The following is a 21,838-nucleotide window of genomic DNA, read 5'->3' on the forward strand; positions in this document are numbered from 1 at the left end:
TTTCAGGGCACTAGCTAGGCATTCTGTGTGGTCTCCCACACTGTTTCTCTTTTGAACTTCTCAATTCAAAAGCAAAAATACCATAGCTATAATGCCACCAAGGATGTTGGCATTACACAACAACAGAAAGTCTACTTGCTCCTTTTCTTCCTTCCTTTTCTTTCTTCCTCTCTTTCTTTCTTTCTTTCTTTCTTTCTTTCTTTCTTTCTTTCTTTCTTTCTTTCTTTCTTTCTTCTTTCTTTCTTTCTTTCTCTCTCTTTCTCTCTCTCTCTCTCTCTCTCTCTCTCTCTCTCTCTCTCTCTCTCTCTCCCTTTCTCTCTCTCTCCATCCCTCTCTCCTTCTTTCTTTTTTTTTACACTATCTAAATAACCATTGTCTTAGAAAGCAAGGTGAATGGCATGAGGATATAACGAAATCAAACTTGTACTAATCACACATTTTCTTTCTGAGCCTATGTTGTCCTTAAAAACACATACCATGGCCATCATCCAGGAATTCTGTGATGGTGGCTGAAGCACATTTGGACCAGGGCTTGGACGCATCAATGCTGGTCAGGATGGAAGACATTAAGCGCTTATCTTCTGTGGAACCAAAATTCTCTTCACAGAACTTGGAATCATCATGAGACAGGCCAAGTAGATGTCCTAAGGGAGAAGGTATAGGAAGTGCAAATAATGAGTGGTTTTGCATTTCCACTTTTCTGTGACAATCATACTAGCACTTGTTTTTTTTTTCATTCAATAGTATATGAGTTTATTTTAACTGTCTTCTCACGCAGAGACTAGGCCCCCAGGGAAATTAAAGCTGCATGTAGTTGGAAGAGGTCCCTTTTGGTGAACATTTAGAGGAAACCTGAAAAATTACACTAAGGAGTGGATGTTCCCATAATCCATCTGGATCACATATGCTCAATGATATGTAGAAACAAGGCCTTATTTAGAATCTAGAATTTGCAAGGCAGCTATAGGGTTATGTCATAGCTCTCACTACATAGTCTTATGATTACTTGTCTAATTTTCCACTTTATCTGATCAACCATAATCCCCATGAGATCAGAGAACATTTCGCCCCATTGATGGTTGAAACTTCTGTGTTTAACTCAATGTTCTACAGATTGCAAATACTTAGTAGCTAACTTCTATTTTCTTGGCTAAGTAAATAGGTAGCTATAGAAGAGATGACTGGGGGTTAGGGTGGGAAAGAAAAAGGAGGCAATTTAGTAACTTGCCGGTTCCATGCAAATGTAAGCTTGTTTCTTCCTTTCATTTCTTTTTGTTATTTAGTCAGTTGTGAATGTTACTACGCTAACAAATGAATGGCAGACTTTAAAAATATACCCATTTCCATTTTAAAAATGTCTAAAATACCAAGATGCCCATCATGGAATGTTAGAGCTTGAAGAGAATGCAAAAAAAGTAGGAAGGTAAGTGAGTGTCCAAAACCACTCAGCTAGATGGTGTTCGTGCTTACCCCCCAACCACGTTCTCTGCGATCCCTGCCACTGCCATCTGCATTCTACAACGTAGATACTACATCCCAGAGTACAGAGCAACATTCTCATAAATCAACTAAAATCGTTTTTATTACGTAAGATTAATTTTCACATAGTCAACGAAAAAAAATGACATTTTCCAACAAATCTAAAATGCTATTAAAAATAACTCTAGGATAGCAGTTTGTAGAAACTCCAAAAGGTAGGCAAGAAATTCTGCTAGTAGTACCTTTTTTTGCAAAACTTTATAGACTCATACACACATCACTACAAAAGAATGTAGAAAATCCTACAGAAAAGTGATCACAGCATTCTCTATGGGTTTCTGAAGGCCAAAGGCAGGAACTTTTGCCATTCTGCCAAAAAAGTCCACTGTGCATCAGTAAAACCCAACAGAGATGAAATCTTTCACACTGTATTCCAACTGCTTTTGGCCAACTTGTTAAATCACCAACACCTCATAACAAAATTGTGCGTTGAGCAGCTGGTTGCTGTTGTGGCTGAAATGAGGTGGCTAAGGCTTGGTGACCGTCAAAGTCTCCACGTTTTATGCTATTTAGGCAGTTACTTACTTCAACAGCATTTACTAGGCTAGTACGTTTTCTTTGGGAAAGACCCCCCCACCAGCACTCACACTTTATTTGGTCAGTAGCATAAATGTGCATCACAGTCTGTAAAGTATGTCCCAGATCACATGCAAAGGGATATTGGCAGGGGCTCACCCACTTTCGGAGTGGTATGTTGAGTTTTTCAGGGAACCAGAGAGCTCACAGAAAAACTGAGCCTTTCATACATGTCCTATTCAAAATGGCTTAAAGTTACTTAGTCCATCAAACACGTGTTGAGAATGCACTCTGTGCTTCTTGCACTTTTCCAAGGTAGAATCTTGATCAGCTGATATTGGGATTTGTGTGGAAATTTCACACTTGAGTTTTTTCCACTGGCATAGAAGAGCGCGAGGGAAAGTGGCCTAAGGTGACCTCTGCAGCATCATATTTATTTGCATCCAAGTTTTATATTTAAAAACATGTGATTTGTGCATTCTATTCCATAAGATAAGTCTTATTTATTTAATGGACTAATAGTCTTTTTCCTCCAAATCTATATAAATACTGCTTTTCATATGAATTTTTATTATTGCATTAAGGAATTGTCACTTCATTTGGAGGGTAGATTTTAGATATCTGATTTGAAATTCAGGTCATGTGGCAAACACCAAATTCACTTGGAGAGGCCCAAGAGAATACCTCACTTTTTCTTTCATACAGCCTCGTGTGGCATATAGTTTTCAAGATTTCAATTATATAAGCAAAGCAGTTTACCTAAAAATAGTTTGGTATAATTTTATGAATTTTTCGGCATGCTCTTTGACATAATAGTGTGAATTTTATGTTCCCTAAACTTACTGATTTATCAGTGTAACTTAATTTCTGCTGAAGATACATGTAAGACATTCTTATGTGGCCATCAGAAAAGATTACCATTCTGAGCATGAATGACTTTTGCTTCCACTTCAGCAAGAGCTAAAAGGGGATGTGAATTTTGTAAGATTGCCAAGAGTCAGTCAGGAGTGGACTTCTGGAGGGCCCACTGAGAGAGACGAACCCTTCAGTGTACAGGTGAATGTTCTTCTGTCCTCCATGGAAGAAGTCTGTCAGCTGGCTGGAACAGGTATGCTCTCTCAAGAGCAATGAGAGTCACAGGCAATGTGAAAAACATTTAGGCACCCAACGAAACAGGCAGGCACTTCCACAGAAGCTGGAACCAGGGCACTGAAAGAGACCCATGTGACTTCCCTGAAGGAGCCAGACAGGAATTGAAATGGGACATCAATGTGAGGGATGCTTGGATGCTCTTCAGGAAAGACGTGACACACATAGTAAAGGCCGTGAGCAGGAAAAGAAGTGGTATTTGCAAATGTGATTCCCCAATCACTATGCTAAGACATCTAACGTCATCTGAAATTTGCCATTATCTTTGAGCCCTGAAATGATAAGGTACATATAAAATCATAAGCTATTTTAAAGGGACACTCATAGTAAAGACTACACACTAGAACATTAAAAGCTGATTAACAGAGACAAATCCAGAATATAGGAAATTTAAAATGTAATGTCCCATCTGACAACAATATATTTCATGTTGTAAAGGAGAATCAGAATTTATCACATCCTCCTTTTCCAGTGAAAGTTTGTTCATAAATCACCCACAGAGAGCCTTAAAATTACAGGTGTGGATTGGACATTAAGCATTTATCCCACAAATTGCCCTTAGCAGGATTAGCGCAACTAGGATTTACACATGTGCCCCAGAGAACAAAATATCAAATGAAGAATATAAAAAAAAGTTGGAGAAAATGTTTACAACTCCTAAAGAAACTCATTGCTGTTTTCATCAAAAATGTATATCATGATGAGTTTTTAGAGCAATGCAGAGCCATGTTATTTGAGGGGCGAAGTCTTGAAGGAGGCCAGGGGATGGAAGCCAGAAACCCATCAAAAGGGAATTCTTACTCTCGGAAAGACAGAGATACTCCTTTCTCCAATCAAAGCATAGGGGGAAAAATAAAAGGTGAAGAAGTTTCAAAGCAATTTTGAAGAGTAAAATAGGCGCTCTGAGGAAGCTCAACTAAGCTCCAATAAAACAGAACATGATAACTCCTAGTGAGAGACCCAAGGCAGAAGTAGATTCAGGGTGACAATTCACTGTCAGGGTTTCAAGTAGAGGTCCCTAAGTCTTGATTTAAGGAAGAATTAGTGTTTGTATTTGCAACCACTTATAATCAGAAGACATGCGACAGACTGAAGAGCAGTTTGTTTGCTTTAACTAAGTTAAGCAATCTTATTTACATTCATTACTAGTTTTCTTAGTGAATCTTTAGTTCTTGATTGATGTAACTGGCAACTTCTCACCTAAAATCCCATGTCAATTAAGGACCAAATACACTTGTGTTGTGGGTGTGCTTGTTAATGCACTTCTATATACTAAATAAGAGAAAAACAAAGAAGTCAGTGAAATTTAGAAAACATAACTGTCTAATTCAGTTTTTTCCCAGGTAATGTGGACCTCAGAACTGTATCTTGCTATTTAAAGTCATTAGTAAAAATCAAGGTGTAAATTGTAAGTGCTTTTGTAGAAATTACTGATTTCTTCTTAATAGATGGTAATTCATATTATAAATGCAACAGTCCATGCTAGTGAGTGCCCATAACGCAAAGCAACATGAGGAAGGAGTTTATTTCAATTAGGTTGAGGAAATGAATTTCGTGATAAATTATATCACAGCAAAGTCTACAGGGTAAGAGTCCAAGTTATATTTTTAGATTAGAAATAATCTGATTATTTTTCTAGTATAATAATCGTCTTTTTAAATTGGCAAATGGGTGTCATTTTATTAAATAAGTCTCACCTTTAATATTCACAATATAGATTTAAAATCATCTTGCCTCCCTAAATTCACAAATGCAGCTGTTATTTGAAAATCTGAGATAATGTACACCCGGGTGAAGACATATTACTTTAAAGGAAAATGTTGGTTCAGCTTCTTATTAAACTCAGGTATTACTGTACAACCAGGGCTGACTTACAACATTAACCTCGGGAAGGAAATTGGTTGTTTTTCTAAACTTTGGTCTGCAAATTAAACAGAATTTCAAGCTCTTGTCTCCTGACCCCATACTGACCAATGGACAAGGGGACACAACACCACATCCTGAAAAAAAAATGTCACAAGAAGCTCTGTAATGTGTTTACTTAAGAAAGCATGTCTCAGATGAAGCATCTGTTTCTTAATGAGGTCATGTTTTTATTTTACCTAATTTTCCAGCTGGGATTATTGAGGTGCAAGAAAGTCTTGCCGGGGGGGTGAAAAAGTAAGTCAGTAGCTCACATTGAAGATCCCAGGGTTTGAAAAGTGAGTCAATAGCTCACATGGGGTCAGAATCTAGAATTCTTGAAGAAAGGAACCAGAAGCTCCAATAACTGGTCCATTCCTGCCTATTCAAAGACAAATTCTTGTGTAAAAGTGATAAAACTCTTAAACTTCCAGTTCAATACATCGAAGATAAATGGTAAATGTTGTATCAATTATGGGATTTGGATGGAAGAAAAGTTAATTTTTTTCACCTTATAACTCGCTGTGTCACTATCCTTTTGAATCAAATTCAAGATATCGCCTTCAAATGGAACACTGGTGGTTGCCAGATGAGAGGGAGACTGGGGGCTTGGTGAAGGGGGTGAAGGGATTAGGAAGTATAACTTGGTGGTTGTAAAGTAGCCATGGGGATATGGAGGGCAGCATGGGAGAGCATGGTTAATGGTGGGTGCTGGACTTGTAGGGGGCACTGCTTTGTGGATTGTATAGATGTGTGACCACTGTACTGTGCACCTAAAACTAGTATAAAATAATGTTGAATGTCAGCGGTGGTTGAAAAAAAAAAATGGAATACTAACAAGCCATTAGAGGATAGCATCAGAATCTTGGGCTCTGGAGCCAAATGAATTGGGTTCGAATGTTAGCCCAGCAGTATCCTAGTTGAACTTTGACATGTTTAGAAATTTCTCTGTGTGTCAATTTCCTCCTTTCTTGGGTGATGCATTAAAAGTACTTATCTCATGACATTTTGTGAGGATTAAATGGTATAAAAGAGGCAAGCTTAGAATATAAGCTTGCCAAATAGCCAATGCCCAGGGATTGTTAGCTAACTTTGTTGCTCTCACTGATATCCCAGATTTGTTGTACTTTTACTTACAGGTATTCTTTTCTTCAGTAGTTTTGAAACATTTCAATATTCCTAGACACTCTTGGTTTGGGAGAAAAGGGGGACTCTTCTAATCATAAGAAGAAAAAAAATCATGCATTAAAGGGTGTTATATATTTACTTTTTATGACACCTTCAACTGGTTGGGTTGCCATGCATGTGACAGATGAGGTATAGGCCTCCCCTAAAGAAATATGCATTGGGATTTGATTACAAACAATCAAACAAACAAACACCTGACACTCAACACTCAAGCTCTCAATTCTGCTAGACATCTAGCCAAGGCCTATCCCCACCTTTCATCTGGGGCCCAACAAAGACATAGTGTGGCGTTGCTCCAAACGAGATAGAAAAAATGCTCAGTTTATGTTGATTAAAGCTATGGGTGTGGAAGTCAATCCCAAGTTTAATCCTAGCTTTCTTTCACTTCACATCTCACAGCCAGTCCTGACATCTGATTCTGTGCACTTGGCTTTGGTCTCTGGTGTTTCCAGGGCCTCTGCAGCTTTTCAAAACAGGGCCTTGTTTAATCTAATCATCCATGGGAACATGGTCACACATACATCAGCACAACCAGAGAACCTGCTCTAACCACAGCAAAACACAGGCGGTCAGCCGTAGTGTCTCAACCACTTCCTAAGTCTCCAGCTGAATATTTGGCTTTGACTTTTTCAGTTGCCTGACTTTAGCTTAGGAAGCATTTTGGAATCTGTTCATGGTGAAGAGATTCACTTAGCACGTTTTATAATTAACTACCATACAGCAAAGCTTCGGCAAGTTTGCAAATCATGGATTTCATTAGTCTAAATAAAATCAGATTGCTCCCCCTGGCATGTTAGAAGCTGGCCCAACATCAATAAAATTATTATTTTGAAGAGCCATGTGTGCAGCAGGTGAAATCTTTATTATTTCAAGCCAATAATCAAAGTTTGACAAGTTAAAAACGTAAACTCAAAATGTCAACTTACATTCACTTGAAACTTTCTACCGTTCACATTTTGATTATAAAGTGGCATAAACCCATTCTTGCCTCCACTCAAGGCACAGGGATGGCACCCGTATTCTTGATAGTTTGAAGCAACTTTCATAAACATCCTCACAATTTAGTCAATGTTTATGTGCACATAACATAGAAAGGAGGACAAGAAATGATTACTGCCTATGGAGTGGCTATATGTATCAAAATCTGTTTTCCAGAAGCCCGTTTTGGCATCAGTTGCCTATGTATCTAGCTCTTTTTTAGAACAAAGTAGCAAGAAAAGAGAAATGTTCCAGTTTATATGTGGTACAGGACAAGAGTCACGTTCTGAATGGTTCCCTTAACCCACTTCATTCTGATTTGAACACCATGGATAGAAAAGGTGCCAGATGGGACTTTTTCTTATTTGTTAATTCTCAGTACAGGACATTTATGAGATGGAGGAGGTAGAAGAACAAAGGAAATGTTGATTCAAATACAAGGACTGTGTTTTCACTATGTATAAAAAGAGGAAGCACAGGGACATCCCCAGAGAAACTTTAAGTGGCTTAATGGAAGTGTGATTCTTGACCAAATATATTCTTTACAGTTTATAGAAGAAATGAAGTAGAAAAATTATGGAAACAGCCTGGAAATTTTCTCCACAACTTAGGTTTTGAGCACAGAAACATATGTACGGTCTGTGTGCATGAAGCAAATTGTACATTTTGGAAAGGGCTCAAACAAATTCAAAACCCTCCAGGAAAACCGAGGTTTCACGGCATCATATTCATCACCATACATGGCCTGGATATATCACCTCCAAATCTGGAAAGTAGGAAGCATCTAATAAAGGGGAGGGGAGGAAACCGCATGAGAAGAATGGAGCAGAATTAGAATCTGGGGCATGGTTAACTTGCTTTACAGCTTCACGCAACAATCTAAAAATAAAGCACTGGAAACAGCTCTTCAAGAGGCATTACCAAGAATACAATGGCTGCAGAGGCCAGACTCTAATCATACACAGATGATTCGGAAATATTTTGTGAGGTTATCTTCTCTAAACTTTGTAAGGCTCATACTTTATAACACGTGTTCACAATTTTTAGGCAAAAAGGAAAATTAAAGAATAATAAAGCAATTAGAAAATAAAGTGAATGAAAGCCAGATCCATTTACGAGGGGAATTAAATCCATCTTCCTCTATCCACAGACCTCAAATTTCTCAGATTAGGCCATATGTAATGCAAAAAGGAAAATTAAATAGGCAGACTTTGAATGGAGAATGAATTATAGAGGCTTCTAAAGAAGGAAATAGATATGACTCAATCAAGAAATTAAAGGGGACTCAAGGTTGTAGTCATATAACAAAGATTCAGTTTTGATTTTTCACACAGAAACCCATATTTCTCCTATACTGTTGATTTGTAAAACTATGTCCAGTTTCCTTGCACTATTAAGACAAGTTCTTATGCTACGTGCATATCTAGTTTTAATAAAACATTTGTCATCAGCATCTGTCTTCTTGCCTCTCTGACTGCTGCATCTGCCTGTGTAATCCAACCCTTGGTTTAGGGATTCAGGAGGGCTGGGAAGGTGATGCTGAAAGGTTTTTCATTCCAGCCCAGTTGGGAGTCAACGTAGCCCCTAAATAGCTGCGTTTACTGCCACAGTGGTTCACTGTACATGGCAGCCTCCCACAGGCTATCGATGTGCGAAAATGGACCACTGCCAGGATTGAAGGAAGAAATAGCCCTTCTTCCAAGGAATTTGTAAACTCTTCAATTGAAGATCAGGATTTTAGGACTCATAAGATTATGGATGGGTGATGCCACAATTCAGCTCTGTTCCTCATTTCTCACCATTTCTCTACCTAGTCTAAGATGAACCAGCCGCTGCCTTCTCAGGGATTTAGAATCTTTTAGGACTTCTCTCTGAATAGTCGTGATTGATTACTGGTGTACTTTTAAAATATTCTCTGTTTAATTGTCATCCTTTTCAGTATTTGGACTCATCTCTCTTAGTTTCAGCTGCAGAATTGGAAGGTTGCCTTGGGCAGTTCTCACATTTCTCCAGCTTAGTCATTCATGAATATACATAGATAGGTAATAAATATTGATTAAGGATCTATATTAGGCTATAGTTTCAATTGGTTACTTTAACAGGAGTGAATGAGAGACAAATGAAGACACAACCACATCCCTGAAGATGAAATGACATATGGGTCTTCAAAACACTTTCAACTTTTCTACAGTAGCACATCAGAGAGCCATGCCTCATTATCAGTCCACCTTACAGGGAAGAAAAGGATTCTTAGAGCATCTAAATCATTTGTCTGATGTAAAACACAGAATATGGAGACACAGCTGGGACTTCATCTCCGATCTGTGGCTCCTTAAGCTAATAATGCTCAATTAATGAGGTGTTAAATTGAATTTTTATCAGAGATGCTGTTGAATAATTAGTTATATAACATAAATACTTTGTGTTTTTCTGCTTAGATAGTAAGAAAGACATCAGTTAAGAAAATTAATTTCATGATTAATACCTAAGAATTAAAATTTAACTACAATGTAACTACTGATTTCTATTTTACTGCTGTAATATACTAATTTACGCAATTACACCTTTGATTTGAACTCCACAAAGAAAACATAGCAGGTAGAAATTGGCACCTTGTGAAATCTGCTCTGCCTACTAGGAATGTGAAAAAAGTGTTTTAATGTCTATTTAAAAATTAGGGTTTTAGCTTAAAAAATGAAATCTATTAATAAAATACAGCAAATAATGATCAAAACACAATAATTATCAAACCACACTTTGCCCCCCTAAAGATGATGCGAATAGGTGATACATACATTTAAAACGTAAATGAACTATTTAATTAAAAAGCAAAACAGATGTCTAGGTGAATTTAACAGATGGTATCTATAATCTCCTCCATTTGGCTCTAAAAATAACTCCACGAAATAGGCATTGTTATTCCTATATTTCATATATGAAAACTGAAGCTTAGAGAGTTTAAGTATTAAGACCAATGTGACACAGGTAGGAAGTACTTCAGCAAGAATCGAGCCCAGACACGTCTAATTCTAACATCTAATCCTAAATATTAAACTAACTTCTCATCTACCTAGTGGTCTACCTAGGTCACTTATTAGGAAACACGTATTCCTAATTGCTGGGATATTTCAACAATTAACTCAGTCCTAAACTTCTAATGTTAGGATTTAGATGGGTTTCTTATGAGAAACACATCAGTTAAGTAACAGTTTCAAACAAACCCTGTTGACTGCGAGGCCTGGTTTCATTTGCTTTGCTATTAAAAACTAGACAGGCATGTTGACCGTAAGCTATTGATTACTGATGACAGGAGCCAGCAGTGTATCACTCCCATGAAATACAACATGATAAATTCCTGTGCAAACTGCTTAGCCCTGGATGAGTCAATAGAGCCTTGAGTAACTTCTAAGAGGAACATCTCTGCATTCCAGAGTCAACTGTGAGAATTTTCCCCTAAGAGTCATTTAAGGATGCTTAAAAGACAGCCGCAGGAGCGAATTTTTTGTAGGCTTTTAAAGGACACTGTCATAAAGGAAACATCTACTAGACGCCTGACTTTGCCGTCCCTCTCCTTTAATTAGTTAAGCTTAAAAGGGCAAATATTAGGTTGGTGCAAAAGTAATTGCAGTTTACAAGGTTAAAAATAATGGCAAAAACTGCAATTACTTTTGCACCAACCTAATATAAACACATTCACTCCCCAACGGTGTATCTGAACCGGGAGGAATCTGGAATTAATTGCCAAATGCTTTGGTTCCTGTTGCAGCTGTTACAAGTGTTTGATTTGGCGAGGGAAGAGAAAAGGCACTGCGTACCAATTTCGTGAGCCACAGTGAAAGCTGCGTGGAGGCCATCGTCTTCAATCACAGCACAGCTGCGCTCCGGAGAACATATGGTCCCAACGTCTGCCATTCCCAGGGTGTCACATGAATGATGCCCACATAAATCCTTCCCGGGAGAAAGAAAGAAATCATTAAAATCAATTGAAAACCAGAAGGAGCCACCTTGTAGAGCCACTTGCTCACTGCAAAAGGCAACACGGGGGTATGTTTATGGTATCACCTGTTCAGCTCTGGAAATGTTCCAAAGACAAATTAATGGCATCAACTTTTCTAAGCTTCTCTGCATCCCAGAAGCATAGAAGGATGATGGGACTCGATTACATTTAAAAAGATGCCATAGGATTGTAGCTTGTTCACTACAATAGCCTCAGAGCCTGAACAAAGCTGTATGTATCCCATATATGCAGGCACATATGTCAGCATCACTTTCACATATGGTCCGGCTTAGGAAAGTCTTAACATTCTGACCTAAATTCATGCTAACTTTATCAGAAGGCCAGACTAATCTATTTTCCATCACAGGGGCAAACCGAAACCACGTATTTGTGGCAGAAAATGAATGTATCAGTAATTTGGATAGGAAACTAAAATTAAACCCAGGGTAATTCCTCAAAAGATCATCCCTTAATTGTCAAATTGAGTTGTAATTTCATAGGTTGTGTCTTCCTAAATTTATGCACCCCTATCGATAGGATTTAATGTAGTATTTCTCAACCTGATCGATCCTTAGAAAATACACGTAATATATTGTGTTTATATAATTGAGTGTAGGTATTTTTCTGGTGAGAAGTTTTATTTTAAGGGATACTAAAAGAGGAACATGATCATGCCCCACTAATGGTTAAAAATTATAGGTTTACATGAAAGAGATATCAACAAAACAATTTAAAATTGTGAAGCATAAAGAGAAGACATAAGCCACAATTTTTGAAATGGTAGGTTTGTAATGCTGCGATTCGGGTCCCACTCCCCACACAAGAACGCAGGATATGGTGAGGTCAAAAAGGAACAACGGAGCCATAGATAGGGGAGTCATACCACTATATTCTCGATGGCGGCTGGTCAAGACACAAACGCAAACATCCGCCACTACCCCAATGAGGGACGGTCTTCCTGCATCCCAATCTCACTGGCGGCAGGGCGAGATACAGGAAGTAGGATCCACAGGATCCATAATTCGCCATCCGCTCTTGCTAACCTCACTTGCTGGCCGCAATCTGCCATCCGCTTATCTGCCCACCAAACAACCCACTAGCGTAGCCACGGCTGTTACATTAGTGGCTAATGGCTCACTGGTTACAGCTGATGGCCAACTAGCTACAGCTGATGGCCATCTACTACCCGAGCCAGCACCTTTCCACGGGAGGCCAAAGAGCCTGGAAACTGCTCTCTGGGACTCTGTCCCCACAAGGTTTATAATGATAAACTTTCCCTTAAATGCTATTTGAGTATTAATGGACATTAGAATTTCTGGTGTTTAACAACTATTTTCAATGAAAATTGACAGTGTGCACATTTATATCCAAAAAAAGCAAGATGCCATAGTATTCTAGTAAGCCATAAGTGAATAATTGTAGAATGAAAAGATTTTTAAAAAATAATAATTACTATAAAAGATGATGATTTACTAATTGAAATAATATGTGTTTTGTCTATTGAAGCTGGCATCTTTGTATCCCCAACTACACAATGTCTGGCTTATGATAGGAACTTAACAAACATCTGCTTAGTAGAGGTGAATTGTGACATACAGTCAGACGCAGTGTAGACCTCACACACCTTTAATATTCTGTATACTAGCAAGACCTCAACAGACTTCAGGAAACCAGCATAAGATATTATTACCGCATAACCAATTGCACCTACTCATTGTCAAGATCCTTTTCTAACTCTTCCTTATTTTGCTGCATAAAAATTAAACCAAGGGGAAAAATATTTAAAAGATATACCCTATGATCTTTTAAGTACATTTTCAGATCCTTATTGTGTTCTGTGTAGTATGAGACCCCAGCTGTGAAGAATTACACTCTGGCTGCCATATTATTATAGCCTCAGACAGTGGAAATCTCAGCCAAGTAGTCTTGGTGAATCAAGTCACCAAACCAACAATAGCCTACCAAAGTTTCCTGTGTATCCTTATATGTCATCCCGTGGGATCTCAAATTACAGCTGTTGAGAACAAATTAGTAGTTTTTAAAATTGAAATTGGAACACACTTCTGCATAATAATCAGTCTTTGAGATAATAATATAGTACAATACATTTTTTAATCCATTTCCCCCCAATCATTTTAGTAGCTTTAAGACCAAAGACCCAGGTCATGATTTAAGTGAATTGCTAGACACTCTAAGTTATTTCTGCACACACATATTTTTTAAACGAAGATTTATGTTCATCTTCACAATTTGGGGTTTGTTATCTCTGAATAATAAAATCCAGGAATTGTTTCCCTTTCTTACTCCTTACTTTATTAATAAACTTGGATAAAGAGCCACAGTAAATGGAAATGGCCCTCCTGTTCTGAATGAAGTTGAAACTGGATTTTCACCGTGGCTGTATTTACAGTAATCAATTGCTCATTAGAGGCCATGGATCCTCCTTGTCATCCTTGAATTGCATTAAATGCATTTGGCCCTTTGCCATGCAAATGTGCACGTGTGACAAAATTATGCACAAAGCATTATGGTTTTTAACACACTGATTAAACCCCTTGACTACATAGCCACACTGTATATTTCTGTGACTATAATTATATAAACTGGCAACCTTTCCATTGAATTCACACAATTTCAAACACTGCGGCCCAGTTATAGTTTCATCCCCAGGATTAACAATAAATGCCTGTATTTCTTTGCAATCCAATGTTCATTCTGGTGTATTAAACTCAACTTGTGTAACAAATTAAGAATATGGCACATGATAATGATACTCATGTCTATTTTGTGCTGGTGATTTATAACATTTACAGATGCAAGCCTTATTTGAAATTTACAGGAATTATTATTATTATTAATATCATTATTATTTAGAGTAGGATTAAGAATACTATTGGGGCAATAGCATCTATCTATCACCTATCTATCTATCTATCTATCTATCTATCTATCTATCATCATCATCCATCTGGATCTGGAGACAGGGGATACTAAAGAAATGTGAATCACATACAGTATCCACATAAGAGGTAAATAAATTAAAAGTGCTGACAAGAGTTTTTATGCTGGGTAACTGTAAATCTGCAGTATAAGTTACATCTTCGTTATGTTAAAGATGGTTCTTTTCATGCAGGATCAATATCTTACCACTGTGGCGTAGACAGTAATGCAATAGAAGATTTAGTAAAATGTGAAAGTTGCAAGAACATGCAGAGATTTAACCAGTGGTCTTGTGGTGTGGTGGTGGCCAGGAGACATGACTGGGACATTGTATCTAACTTCAAAGTAGAGCCGAGATGGTCGTCAAGAACGATGAAGATTTGACAGAGAAGTCAGTGACATGTGAACATTGACCAAGTTTGGCCATTTAAAGGAATATGAATGTGGCAATACCTGTGATTTATCATGGAATTTGGAAAGACTAATTGTATTCTCGACCTCTTCTTGCAGTTGGAGTTGGGGACAGGGAGCCAGCAAAGTATGCTACCTTGAGAAGCAGATGCCAAGAAAACAGTCTAACTGGGGAATCCTAGGGGTCAATTCTGGGTGGGGAAATGGGCCAAGCAGATGTGAATGTGCAAAGAGGACTGAATGACAGGAGTTGTAGGATTTCTAGCCTTGCCTGGGAGACAGATCTCTGATGCAGCATATATGTGCTGTGGGGAAGGGCTAAAAGGAAACACATGCTGATAAGAGCAGATATTGTGACAACTGTAGTAACAGTAGTCAAGATTAAGAAAGAATACCTCATACAGGAGAATCTGGAGTTAAATAACAGCAACTTCTGTTTCTATAGGTATTCCCACCTGGTAAGGGCAAGCATGAAGCTCAAGGGAAGAGCACAAAAGAGGGTTTAACTAGCCTTGAATGTCTACCTATCTGTCCATCTAATTCTTATGAAGAGTGATTAGTGATAGAAGAATTAATCTGGTGTGGAACATATTTTAGTCATAAGTATTGTACAAACATACATTTACACACTATAATTCATATTTGTCCTGTGGTCCTGATTATTGAGGTGTCATTTGGCTTTCTGGCTTCCTATACAGCAACCCCAGTACTAAAGGTCTTGATCTGGATCTCAGTAGAGACTATAGTAATTGGATCTGTTAGTCCGACGATTACAATAACCTATTTTATACAATCTCTACCCATGCTTCTGGATACAACTAAATAATACCAAGCATACAGAGGCCAGCTGGATTAGGGGCCAAGAGCTCCAAGTGCATTTATTCCTGAAACAATTATTGTGTGCCCACAATCTGCCACACACTGTGCTAAGTACTGTCACTGTGGTAAATAAATAAAATAAGATCCAATCCCGACCCTTAAGAAACATCAGGCTCTACTGAGCAAAACACATATGCTATGAGGGGAGCAGATTGCGATGTGCTGTCATGAACAGATTGTGGAGGGAATGCAGAAGAGGAATGGATGAGCTCTCCTTGGGAAATCAACAGAGGTGGCTGGAAGGAGGTAATTGGATCTTGACGGATGAATAGAAGTCTGACAGTCTTAGAAAAGGGGTATTCTAACAAGGAAAGACTGGTGAATACATAAGAGGGGTGTGTTTGGGGAATGACAAGAAGTTTGTTGTGGCAGTATACAGGATTTGTTAGGTGCAGGCAATCAGGGGAAGCTGGAAAGATACTCTGGGCTCAGAGTTCCAAGACAGGAATTTTTCTCTGAATGTGAGGGAAGAAGAAGGGGGAAAAAAGAGGTGGAGCAAGTTGGAGATTTAGGAGAGTAGATGCTTGGAAGAGGCATTTTGGAAAATGGGAATGGAAACTAATTAGAGATAACAAATGGAAGGTAGATTGCTCTTTAATTCTAATGCCATTCGTAAAAATCATTATGTAAATAAATGATATGCTTTGAGACAAAGTTCCCTCATCATTAACGTCAGGAGTTTGGACCAGGTGATCCCAATAGCTTTCCAACTATTAAATGAAAACACTCCAATTTATAGATGGAGAAACTAAAGCTCAGGGGCAATAAGTGTCCAAAGTCACAAGTTTGAGACTGGGGGCCTGAAATTCCAACCTATATCTAAAAACTCCAGTTCCTGAACTTACTTCACCATGGTACTGTTAAATCATCACCTCTGTTATTCTCGACATTACTCTTATCTTTTACATCCATAAACTGTGCCAGGTTAAGCAAATTCCTTTTTTGCTACAAATATTAATAATACAGCATAGTGTTTATCTCTATGGTGTGCTTGGGATAACTCACTAATTTAGAGGCATACCAAATATACAAAATGCACTAAGAAAGATGTTCCAGAAAACAAGAAAATGGAAGTGCTGGATAGGAAAACGGGTGACATCATTCACTTGCCTCTTTCACGTACCACATCTGATTAGCCACTGTAAGTCACTGACTCCATCTCCCAAATGTCTCATGTAGCTTTCCTCTATTTCTTATTCATTCTATTATTTCTTCCTAACTGGAATGTCACCTGAGGCTTCTAACTGGTCCCTTTGTGTCCTATAACTTCCCTAATTATATGCTGCAATTGGTTACCTTCTTAGAGCCCAGATCTTTTAAGATCCCTCAATTCCTTTATAATTTAAAAGACACACTAACCTTAGCCTGGCATTCAACCTTGTACAATTCAACCAAAGCTTCTTGTTGGCCTCTACTGAACTACCATGGTCCATCCTGTCCATTATTTCCTGTATAGCTCATCAACATTTCTGGCCCCAACCTTAGCCCAAATATTCCTTCTGCTGGAAAGGATTAATTAACTCACATCGATCTCATTTTAACATTTCTTGACTCAGTCCCTGCTTCTCAATTTCTAATTCTAGTGCTTTCCTTGAGACCAACCCAAGTCTCCTCTTGAAGATGACTGAAATAGTTGGCAAAGGCTCCTCCTGGATCCAGGACAACTACTTAGGCCAGCATGCTCATTTCAGAACACACCTCTGGCCACTGCTGTTTTCTTTCAATAGATTCCCACTGAATTTATTTTATAATTTAAACGTTTTAGTATGGCACTATGGACTGACTTGGGTTCTCCACAAAATTCATATGTTGAAGCCTTAATCCCCAAAGTGACTGTATATAGAGATAGGGCCCGTATCTCCATTAAGAAAGGAGGTAATTAAGAATCAAGGTTAAATGATATCATAAGGGTGGGGCCCTGATCTATAAGGTTAGTGTCCTAAAGGAAGAGACACCAGAGCTCTTTCTCACTCTTCCTCTCTCTTTTTCTCAACCTCTCTCTCCAACCATCCCTTCATCCCCGAGTCCACCGAGAAAAGGCCATGTGAGCACACAGCGAGAAGGTGGCAGTCTACAAGCCAGGAAGAGAGTTCTCACCAGAAAGTGAATAGGCTGGAACCTTGATCTGGACTTTCCAGCCTCCAGAACTGTGAGCAAATATATTTCTCTCGTTTAAGCCAACCAGTCTATGGTAGTTTGTTTCGGCAGCCCAAGCAGACTGATACACATGACGTAAAATTTCTTCTCTAATTTGGTTGTTATTATCTTCTCTAGACTAATCTATCATTCTGGCACTCTGGTATTGTCTGTCGTATCTCATCTACCCCCCTCCATTTCACAGAATCCGCATGCTGCCTCTGGACCATTGCACATGATAGCTTGGTGGCTCTGCAAAACCTGTCTTCTCCTTATGGGTCTGACTATCCTACTCTTTCTTCCAAAATGAACTTAAATGGTTTAGACAACCTTCTTATGTACTTGAATGATAACTAATGACCACATCCATCATAAAAGTCATGCTGTACAGCAATTACCCGTTTCCTTGCCTGTTTCTTGGAACAGATTCTTAGAAAAGGGGCCACTTTTTTAAACCCCTGAATCCCTCGCTGCCTATTAGAAACATATTGAATGAGTAAATTAATTATAATTTTAGAGAGCACTAGACTTAGACCAGACCACTTTCTCTCTCTGCCATTTGTCAGCGGTTACTCTGAGAAGATTATCTCTATTTCTCTTTGAATGAATGTCCTTACCTGTCAAATTATGACAAAGGTAATATAGCTGCAGATTGTTGAAAGGATTCACTGTAAAATGGCTTATGATGAGAGATAGTACATTAAAAATGCTCAATAATAATGCTGGTTGATTCCAAATAAAATCTACCCATCCTTCAAGGGCCAATTCAATTCGACATCTGCAGTGAAGCCTGTATAAAGATCCATAGGCGGAATTGGTTGTTCCCTCCCCTGTCCTTTGGCAGACTTTGTTTATAGCTGAGTTACATCATTTATCAGAGTTTCCCTAACATTAGCGTGACTTACACATGTATGAGCTTCCTCTCCCCTGGTGATAAGTCTTGGTGGGCAGGGGCCAAGTATTCTCAGACACCTCAATGAGTGCCACACACATAGAAGGCAAGTGCTGAATGCGAGAAAGACAATAATGAAACGGGTTCTGAGTATTGTGCTATATTGTATCCAGTAGACTTTAGAGTTTTCAGAACATTCCTCACAGTTTCTTTATTTTTAAAATTGCGGTATAATTAATGGACTTATAGCATTATCTGAGTTTCAGGTGTATAACGTAATGATTCGATATATGTATACATCCTGAAATGATTACCAATAGTAAGTCTAGTTAACATAGGTACAGATTTTTTGTCTCGTAATAAAAGCTTTGAGAATCTACGCTCAGCAACTTTCAATTCACCAATCATTGTTTTCAATGTCAACTAGAACTGATTAATCGGCTTCCAGTCTTCCCATTTCTGAGTTATTTCGCCTTTTATTGATTGCAGTTGACCTACAGGATATGAATCCTTGCTAAAGTTCCACTTCTGACTTTAAATGGGATTTGAACTCAAATAAGCAATCAAATTTGTCAATCCAGTCAGCAAGCAAAAAAGAAAAAGCACATCCTTCTCCCTCCTCCAAGCTTCTGATCTCCCTCTAGGGCTCCGTATTGTTGGAACCTAACAAAGAGCCAGCTTCTAAAGGAGAAATGCTATCTGTGGAGTCCCCAAAATGGTAAGGCAGAACTTAACGCGCGGTGTTAGCTGAGAGATGATCGCCTATTAACTGGCACACTGGTAATTAATGTAACGGAATGAGCCTTTTCTATTGCATAGTCTCGTAGCTGGTTCAGTTTCAATCCAATGCTTTCATCCATGAAGGAGTGAAGCTTTTGGTGTTGTGTAGAGTTAAGATGTCGGGATGTTAATCATTGACAATTTTGTTATCAAGCTGGTCGGGCTTTTGTTTCTAAAAGAGCACATGGTCTCCAAAATGCGTGTAAGAGTTTGTCTTTAAAGAAACTACTTTAAAATAAAAGAGCATGCCAGGAACAAGGAAGGAATTCTGGAAAGCAAAATTAAATCCTGGGGAGATTGGATTTCTACTGTTTGATGGCAAAAGTGGTGTGAATTCTAGCATTAAGTGCCATTCCAGAATAAAAATGGCTCTTGTGCCAGAAAACTGACTGGTGCTAAAGTTTCTCTAATTAGAACAGTACTGAGTGCTGAGGTACAGTCCTGACAGTGAAGTGTGTTAGTTTGATAAATGAATTACTAGTATTATTCTGCTGACTCCCAGACACAACGTTCAAGGTGGCCTCAACTAGTAAACAGGAGTGGAAAACATATCCTCACACATTTGCTTCATGCCTGAAAAACAAGCATTGTAGGAGAAAACATCTGGACACACAATTTGAACAGTTCTCAGAGCCCATCAAAACATGGATTTCATGGCTTAGCGTCTGGCTGCTAAGCAACGTATTTCTTACATCAAAACAGAGTTGTAAAAGTAGGATCCTGGTGCCAACTTTGGGTATTTCCCATTGAAAAAAAATAGCCATGAAAGTTTCTCTTTAGGGCTTACAATATCCAATTTCCATGGGACAGAAGAGCTCAGATCATTTCTCGTCTAGCCCTCTTGTTTTCCACATTCTGAAGAATTAGGTGGAGATTAACTTTACATGTTGAAGTAGTCTCAAATGAACACTGCATAAAGTCTTTTAATATTTTTCTCAGCCCTTTAATTAATAGCATTCTTTTAAATTAGGTGCATATATTCATCATACACATGCTTTTCAAATATTTGGTTCTCATCAAGTCCGATGTACATACCAGAGGGCCAGCCACAAACCAAATGAGAATTGCTTTACAAAAAGTGTGCTTCTGCTTGGCGAGGAGACCAGGGAGGAACCATGTAAAATACTTTCCATGTGCACAATAGTTTGAAAAATGGATGTTATTATAATATTTACTAAAATTAAGATAGATTGTTAATGTGTTTCTCCCTTGCTTTTATCTATTTAAAATACACTGATATGGTTCAGAGCTTGGAAACTAGGAATTGTTACCCATCAAAACAAAGAACAAGTCTAGAAAAAACAACAGGCAGATCATTTAGAATCATTGACCAGTTTTCCTTTTTTCTGGGAAGCAACTAGGAAAATTGTGGGGCAGGAGGTAAGAAGCAATGGAGTCTTCTATTAGTTTTTATCTATCTTAAAAATTATGGAATGTGCATTTGTATTCAAAAATGGAAGTGCACTATTAAAATGTACTCTTTGGAGCAGTAAGCCTACAAAAGTATTTTTTCCTCTGTCGTTGGAATAACTTCCTTCCATAAACTCTGTGAAGCCTCCTTCTTGGCAGCCTCTTGTGATGTAGCAAAGCAAGAAATCCAGACATGGAAAATTGCACCCCCCCACCCACCCCCCCCAAAAAAAAAAAAAAAAAACCTTGGAAACCAAATAAGAAAATAATAGTTTTACAGGAGAATTTCACTTCGTATTGAAACCTGCAAATTGAATGTTCTTCTGTTTCATAGATTTATGTTGTGCAGAGAAATTAAAGGATGGCTTCCAAGAGATCACTTAATGAGGGAGAAGATTTTACATGGTACATAGCCTCGTGTCCTTCCCCGTCCTCCCTAAAGAGCTGCCCACTGCATCTTTGTTTGCATGTGGTTTGCATTTATGTCCACCACACGTGTTTCTCCACCCCAAATTTATCAACACGTTTCCTTCATCCCAGGGTGCCTTAGTAAAAACAGGAGAATTAGGTAGTGGAGCTGTGTGATTCTGAAACCTCCTGCAAGCGATCATTGAATTTCCTGTCCTTGCTCAGGTTACTCCATTTCATACCATGATTTTGAATATTTCAAAGTTTCTAATCCTTCATCTGTCCTGGATGGATCTCAAACACTTAAAGAATGAGCTTTCAACATTGATTCTTACCAGGCATCTGAGAGGCATGACTAAAAACTGCCAATCAGAGTAGAGTGGTGAATACTGAGGGGTAGAGCTCTGAGCAATCCAGCCTCAAAACCAGCCCAGACTTTGTGTCTGAATGTCACACTTAGGTGGTGGTCTAATGACTGTGCAAACAGATACTCTGTTCCTCCCAGAACTTCTGGGTCTATAAAGATCAGTTTCTTTCCCTTCCTGTAACCATCTTCTTTAAAAGAGGAAATCCTGGGAAAACATTCTTCCTCATGTCTTGACATTTTGCCCAGATCTTTCCACACTGGGGCTTCAGAAACATTCATCCAAAACCCAGAAATGTAAGCTGGATGTGACCTTCCACTGGCAGCTGCAGAGGAGTGGGCAGTGCCT

The 21,838-nt window shown here is 38.5% G+C and overlaps 1 protein-coding gene across 1 annotated transcript in view; it reads right to left on the reverse strand.

Moving 5' to 3' along the window:
• The window catches only part of ADAMTS5 (ADAM metallopeptidase with thrombospondin type 1 motif 5), a 46,931-nt gene that overhangs the window by 22,991 nt on the left and 2,102 nt on the right, over window positions 1–21,838 (reverse strand). Inside the window, exons 2-3 of the mRNA XM_033089074.1 lie at window positions 11,088–11,220; window positions 477–644 (exon numbers count right to left, since the gene is read on the reverse strand). Coding sequence (XP_032944965.1) covers window positions 477–644; window positions 11,088–11,220 — 301 coding nt within the window. The remainder of the gene's footprint in view (window positions 1–476; window positions 645–11,087; window positions 11,221–21,838) is intronic.

This window comes from Rhinolophus ferrumequinum, chromosome 2, assembly GCF_004115265.2.
Source record: "Rhinolophus ferrumequinum isolate MPI-CBG mRhiFer1 chromosome 2, mRhiFer1_v1.p, whole genome shotgun sequence".
NCBI lineage: Eukaryota > Metazoa > Chordata > Mammalia > Chiroptera > Rhinolophidae > Rhinolophus > Rhinolophus ferrumequinum.